Source organism: Haliotis asinina, chromosome 3, assembly GCF_037392515.1.
Source record: "Haliotis asinina isolate JCU_RB_2024 chromosome 3, JCU_Hal_asi_v2, whole genome shotgun sequence".
Lineage (NCBI taxonomy): Eukaryota > Metazoa > Mollusca > Gastropoda > Lepetellida > Haliotidae > Haliotis > Haliotis asinina.
Window position 1 is genome coordinate 70,968,924 of NC_090282.1, and position 7,647 is coordinate 70,976,570.

The window sequence follows — 7,647 nt, forward strand, 5'->3', positions numbered from 1 at the left end:
GTAGTACTTCTTCGTCTCGAATAACATTGAATCACGCATGATGAACGGAAATTACCGATGTTTTGTGAATGCAAATTGATGGAAGGGAGATAACTCTAAATTTGTTTTTCTTATTTCGTCTGCAAAATCTAGCGATATAATCTAGCAAAATCTAGAAATATTTCCCTCATATTCCAAATAATCAGTTCTGACAAAAAGTTCTAATGTAGTCGCTGAGAATATTAAGACGGGAAAGTACATCTCGACGATTTTACTAAGACTGTACTGTTTTATGTTCGCATTCTTTAAACAACACGACCCACTTGAAATCGGGCCATTAAGCACATGGTGAGCAATTTTACTTCTTTTTTTTTATCAACTCTTGAATCAGAGAACTGAGACGGAATACAGCGTTCCATTTTGGAAATTATGGATTCACAATTTAACGAAATATGTGACATCCCCTCTGTTGTAAGGAAAAGAAATTAACTGTCCCTTATTAGTGCTAACTGCAAAGTCAGCATAGAATCAAAACATTTTAACTTTCTCATAAAAAAACCCCCAAACGTTAAGATCTTATTGATGAAAGGTCTTTCCACATCATCATTAATTAATCATGATGGTTTGAAGATCAGACGACCCCTCGATGTGACACCAGTTGGTTGTCGCGATGTGTTAGGAGTCATGGTTGTTGGATGTAATGATGTCTCCATCTTCAATGGAGCAGCTGGACTAGTAGAGGTGCTTGTAGCGGGACTAGGAGTCTCCTGTTGTGAATTCAGCTGATCGGGTATCATGTCTCTCTTGTTCCGTCTTTACTCTGCACCTTCTTTTGTCTTCATATAGTATGATCTTGGAGTTTCAGCTTGTCCGTTGCAGGAATCCACAGTCACCCTTGTCTTATCCTGATGTTATTGTTGCTCTAGAAGTCAGCTGTGTGCAGATCGATCATAGTAAAACGTCTGATTGTCCTTGGAATCTGACAGCACTGTGAAGACTTTGTTAAATTCTTGTGTCTCCGGTATCAACAAGCTGGTTTTGCATGGTAGATTATCACGCAGTCTCCTTCCCATGAGCAGCTGCGATGGAGAGCACCCTGAGTGGTCCGATAGACAAGCAGCGACAGTATGGTTCGGACCCACTTTGCTGTGTTTTTGTTAGAAGTCGTTTCACTGTTTGCACAGACATCTCTGCCAGACTATTAGCCTGGGGATATAGTGGTGACGAGGTCACATGTTCAATGTTCCATGAATCTGCAAGATGTCTAAAGTCTGAGAATGAGTACTGTGGTCCATTATCTGAAATGATCCTGGAAGGTATCGCATGCCGAGGAAAGGTGGATTTCCGATGTGTTATCACTGTTGATGATTTCGTGTTTGCCAACAGGGCAATCTCATTGAAGCGGCTGTAATAATCCACGACTATTAGGTAGTCTCTATCTCAATCTGCCAGGCAGTTTGGGGACTTCGGTAGGGATCACTGGCTCCTTACACTGTGTCATTCTATTTTGTTGACAAGTACTGCAGTGGTCAATCACACATTCAATGTCTATGTTCATTGGTGGCCAGTTCAATATTGTTCGAGTTCGATCCTTGCATTTGACAATGCCCTGATGCCCAGTGTGTATTCTGTCCAACATCTCCCTTCTCATAGTATTTAGAATGACTATCTTGTCACCTTTGTATATAATGTTGTCTACAACAGTCAGCTCATTCCTGAAGTCCAGAATTCCTGGAAAGTTGTACAGTCTTGAATCACTTCTGACCATCCAAAAGTGATACACTTCTTCACTGCTACAAGCTGCTCATCTCCACTCGTTGCCTTTGCTATCTCACCTAGTTTCTTATCTGTCACTGGAAGATTGCTCACAACCATGTGAACGTATGACTGGATGTCTGCGTCCAGTGAGAGATCAACATTGTTGGGTGTGTCTTTGAAGTGATTAGACAGCATGTCTCCAACTGGAACGTCTTTTCCAGGTGTGAATTGCACGTCTGCGTCGTATATCTGTAATCGCATTCTCATTCGCTGAAGCCTCAATGGCACAGCATGCAAGGGTTTCTTGAAGACCACTTCTAGAGGCTTCTGGTCTGTCTGACCTTAAAATGCCTTCCAAACTGATAGTGGTGGAGCTTATCACATCTGAATAGTATTGCAAGCATCTCCTTTTCAATCTGTGCGCAGTTTCTCTGTGCACTAGTCATTGCTTTGTCAGTCATTAATGCAAAAGCTTTAGAACTTTTATTTTGGAAAAGGACTGCACCGATTCCGTTATGTGAGGCATCTGTCTCTAGTATCACCGGTTCCTGTGGGCCGAAGTACTGAAGTACCAGGTGATTTTGTGATGAGGTCTTTGACTTCTTGAAAGGCTTGCTCAGTCCAAGTGAATAGGTTGTCTTGTTCTAGGTATGTGAACATACCCAGATAACCCTCTGATTCTTTCTTGCTGGTCTGGACCTCCATGTCGTGGACCGCTTTCACTTTCTCTGGATCCGGTTTCATGCCGTCCGTTGTCAGTACTTCACTAAAGAACTTCACCTCTTGTTGACATGGTAGTGTCGTCTCAGGTTTCAGCATGATTCTTTCTCTTGCTCTCTGTAGACTCTGTCTTAAACGAACATCACGTTCGGCAATTGTGCGACCTGCTATTAGAATGTCATCCACTATGGGGTAGGTTTGCTCCAGTCCTTCAAAAGCTCTGTCCATCCTTTTCTGGAATATTTCACTTGCTGTCTTTATTCCAAAGGGCAGCCTTAGAAATCTATACCGTCCAGACGGTGTATTGACAGTAGTCAGCAGTGTTATCCAATGGCACCTGCCAAAAAGATGATTTGGCATCAAGTACAGTGAAATATTTCTGTCCAGCAAGTTTATCAGTAAAATCTTGAAGTGTTGACATTTTGTAATGCTCTCTCCTTACAACCTTGTTCAGGTCTGTTGGGTCCAAACAGAGCCTGATCTTACCATTTGGTTTTGGTGGCACGACCATTGAGTTTACCCAGATTGTAGGTTTATCCACTTTGCAAACTATTCCCATGTTTTCCATCCTCTGTAACTCTTCCTTAATCTTTGGTTCTAAAGCTACTGGACTTCTAACTGTATGAACTACAGGCACCGCATCTCTTTCAACTGCATTCTGTATTCCTCCTCTATACATCCCACTCCCTTGAATAAATCATCGTATTCCTTCAAGATGTTCTTTGATGTTGTGGATTGTGACTGGTTGATTGCAAGAACAACTTGAATGAGACCCATCTGCCTGCATGCTTTGAGACCAAATGCTGGTGGGGAATGACAGGTATTATGGTCTACCACCACAAATCCAAAATGCAGAACATGTCTCCATATTGAAATTTTAATGTCACTGTCCCTAGAGTCCGAAGGGCAACTCCTCCATATGCAAAAATTAACCTCTGAGCTGGACGTAGTGGACCTGCTTGATTTCTCATTTTGTTGAACTCATCATCTGGTAAAACGTTTACCTGAGCACCGCTATCTAACTTAAAATCAATCCACCCACTGTCATTTACATTAATGGGAGCATACACTTCATTTTTGTCCTCTTCCAAAGATCCAATAACGAAACCCTGCTCCTGGTCAATATTGTGTATTTTGCTTTGCTGCTGGTGGTGAAGATGAAATGTCTTGTGTCCTCTGCCTCGACCACGCTGATGGTGTCTCCCTCTTCCTCTGTGAAAGGTAGCTCTACACATAAAAGCATAGTGATTCAGTTTATTGCATTTGTGGCACACTTTCCCCATAGCAGGACATGTATCTTGGCAAGAATGATATTTCCCACAATTTTGACACAAAGTAGCATTCATGTTTCGGTTACCATGGTGGCCATATGTACCGCGCCCACGTGGTTCGTTTGATTTGCTCAATGAATCACTCTGAATTTATGGATTCACAATTTAATGAAATATGTGAGAAGTACCTGCGGGAAAAAACAGCAAGATGCAAGACTTGAATCGTTTGATTCACACAGGTTGGCTGAAGTGTACGATCCGACATAAACTATTATCCAAGGTACATTACCCCACGCCCCCATAGTGACCAGTGAACACCTTATAATGTAATGTTTTCAACTTCCCTCCTACTGTACTCGACTCGTGAAGGTCCCGGGGTAGAATAGGCCTTCAGTAACCCATGCTTGCCATATATGACCTCTATGCTTGTCGTAAGAGGCGTCTAACGGGATCAGGTGGTCAGGCTCGCTGACTTGTTTAACACATGCCATCGGTTCCCAGTTGCGGTGATCGGTGCTCATGCTGTTGATCACTGGATGGTTTGGTCCAGACTCGATTATTTACAAACCGCCGCCTTATAGATGGAATATTTCTGAGTGTAGCGTAGCACTAAACTCCTACACACATGTGGATCTTCCATGTGGATCTGATGTCATATGCATAGTGTCAGCTATCACTTCTGTGGGTGAAGGGATCTCTAATGATCCCCAAACGTTGTACGGGAAAAAATCCAATAAAACCCATAAAATATCTTGGTCATAAGTAACTGAAGTCTGATGATGCATTTTTCAGTTTAACATGTGATGTTATAAAGCTTCAGTTTTCGGGTAAATAATGGAACCATGGAGCGTCGTCCGCTAATCTCGTCCGTCACACATCCATCGATTTTTCCAGCATTAATTACTATATTCCATTCCGTTTTTTGTACCTATAAAAATGATCATCCGTTGGTGACCGGAGGACTGTGTCAAACACGATCTCCACCAATATACACATAAGAAAAAGAGGATATTTTAAGGAATGAGTCAATATTATAGAAACCAAATTGCCACGTGTTCGAAAAAAAAATAATAAAGGTAACGAGAGTATCATTTTCTCACAGAACGTTTGTTTGTGAACAGATTATTTTTAAAGAAACGCGTTTGAAGTTTCAGTCCTTATCTTCTGATGCCAAACAAAAAGTACCGATATAACGAAGCATGAGCGATAACCGTAACTGTTAGTTCGATACACAGGGAGGTTTTATCATTTTTTCTATCACCTTATAATTTTTTCAGTTCCATTGGTAATATATATATATCATTTTTAACAGTTCCTATTTGTATTTACGCGCCTCAAACTAGACAATTAGCCGGATTTATTGCTGTCAGATATAAACAAAACAAACCCCGTCTCTACCAAGATACAGAAAACCAAACCCTGAGTACCTATGGAAGAAATATCAGCGTTTATAATTCTATCAGGCCATCATCACGCCTAATCTCCAGGTGTCAAAGGTCAGTACCTGTTTTGTTAGCAGGTCGACCACATCAATTATTGTGATCTTATACCAATAAGCTAAATTAAGGTATCAGATACTTTACTTGAAATTACCCCATTATTACAATACGATGTAGCCTCTCGAGACGCCAAGGCGTCTGTTTAGCTTTCAGAATTGTTTTATCTAAATTCCCATCTTGGGGCCACATAAATCTCACCGACTCCACTGGTGAGATTTTGAGCGACATAAAAATACACACCGTGCAATTTATGTAAGGTCTGTCAGACCGAGATAAGGGTTATATAGCCTAACACTTTTATTTAACCTAAACCTGCGGTAGTACAAATACACAGAAGTAACTAACGGCATCTATACGAGGCCGTATTAATGACAGTGGTCACGTCGATAGTTTCATTTAGTCATCCATTGTTATCTAATTCACCTTCACGAGATGGTGCACACGTGCCTAGGCAAATCGCCCTCTGCATCGTCAAATTACCTGACGTTAAATTGGACATCGAGAAGAAGGTTAATTGGATTGTTTCTCTTAAAAGCTTTGGCCAGATTTGGATCATATAGCTATACTCATGAGTTATATGAAGACTTACGAGTAATAACTCTTGAAGGACGCGTCTGTGATGAAGGTGCGAAAACGTTCAACTTGTCCTGGCAGCAAGCGCCACTCACACAACCTGGATATAACTTGTGGTTTGACAAACTAACCACAAAATGTCCACTGACAAAGGCAAGGCAGGTTGCCAATCCTTTCATCGTAAGCAAGATTACAATCTTGCTAATTTCTTTCGAGGAATATTTGAAGATTTTTTTTATTGTATAACGCCGCGCACATCAATATTCAAGCTATGTGAACATGATCTCTATCTGACAATCTAGTGGTCAAAATCATGAACATCGATCTACACAACTGAGATGTGACATGTGTCAAGCAAGCTATCGTGCCGGATCACTAGATTCGTTAGTCTAAACACTGAATCTTCATGGAACCGAAGAATGGGAATATTCACATTTTTTATTATATATTTTGTGTAAATAACACAAAAAGAAAGAAAAAAGAAAAATGTTTTGTAATCATGTGTTCTTTTATAAATTTGTAAGAACGTCTATGTTCAAAGGGCAAACGTTTAGGAATATTCTAAAGACTGTCGTAAATATCCTGAATTGGTTAAACAGAAAGAAGAAGAGACAGGTTATGACCATTGAAACGTGAATGCTAAAGGATATCGCTGTTTTCCAGTGACTCAGTGATACAATGCAGACACCCACTAGAATGTCGGCAGTAATATAGATCCTGTATTCTCTAGTGTCAGCGTTACGTCTTAATTTTATTTACAGTATTATTTAGTATAGAAGTCTAGTTTATTGATTTGAAAGCGAGACAGATTTCATTTTCAGATGTTGACATTAATATACGCACATAAAAACCTGAGGAACAAAAGAATTAATATCCCTCCGTTACAGCTATATTGTTGGTCTTCAACTGAAAATATTTCTAGTGAACGATATTAAAACGTATGACCAAATCATACACCGTGATGGCAATTAGACGACACTTGAAAACGACTTTTATAAAGTTATATACTCAGGAGAAAAAGTTATTACGACATACCGAAACATGAGTCTCATTAACCTATTCAGACAATGACCTACGGTTCAGCCGATCCGAATTTTCTCGTGTAGAAGTGGAAATAGACACCACGAACAGTTCTGGTTACACTGAATTCCGATTCTTTGTTTCATAAGGAAATAGTATTTACAACTGAAGATTAATTTAAGTTTTAATGACTCAGTATTTCTATATTTTATGTCGAGGTTTAGGCAGCATACCTTAACTAAGAAATCACAGATGTCCCTCGCTCACTGGTTACACTGGTTACACTGGTTACACTTGTTACACTGGTTACACTTGTTATCTGACCTTTTTCATCAGTTTCAGTATAAAGTATCCGTTGTCCTTAGGCTCTAAATCAAGCAGATTTTATTAACCTAACGCCTAGGAGCTTGAACATAGGAAATCTTGCGACATTGCCTAATATATATGCAATTGGGAGACTGCTACACGCATGTATACAATTAATTCAGACCGCATCATTTCATATCCGCAGTTGACATTGATATCCAGTGATCGAGGAAAAATACCAAGGCCTTGAGCATCCGCTGTAGTTACCTGGATATGTGCGCTATATATATATATATATCCTATATCATATGATGTTTCTTATTATTTATTGGACATCTGGCCTACAGTTTGCCGTTGGCTAGTCTTGTGAGCTCACTGTTCTCATGGTATTAAATTCAATTTATGCTGATGCTGCAAAAATTCGACTCGGAGAGTTAATCGATAAGTTCAAGGTCTCACATAAAGAAACTGCGTAATAATTAAGCCTCTGCTGCTGTGGCAGTGTTATTCATTATACGACC

General features: G+C 40.1%; 1 protein-coding gene across 1 annotated transcript; it reads right to left on the minus strand.

Moving 5' to 3' along the window:
- Window positions 1-1,683: 1,683 nt before the first annotated feature.
- On the minus strand, window positions 1,684-2,685 carry LOC137279008 (uncharacterized). Its single transcript, XM_067811495.1, has 2 exons — window positions 2,400-2,685; window positions 1,684-2,078 (listed from the first exon to the last, which is right to left on the minus strand). Exons 1-2 carry the CDS (start codon window positions 2,683-2,685, stop codon window positions 1,684-1,686), a joined length of 681 nt encoding a protein of 226 aa, XP_067667596.1.
- Window positions 2,686-7,647: the final 4,962 nt, after the last annotated feature.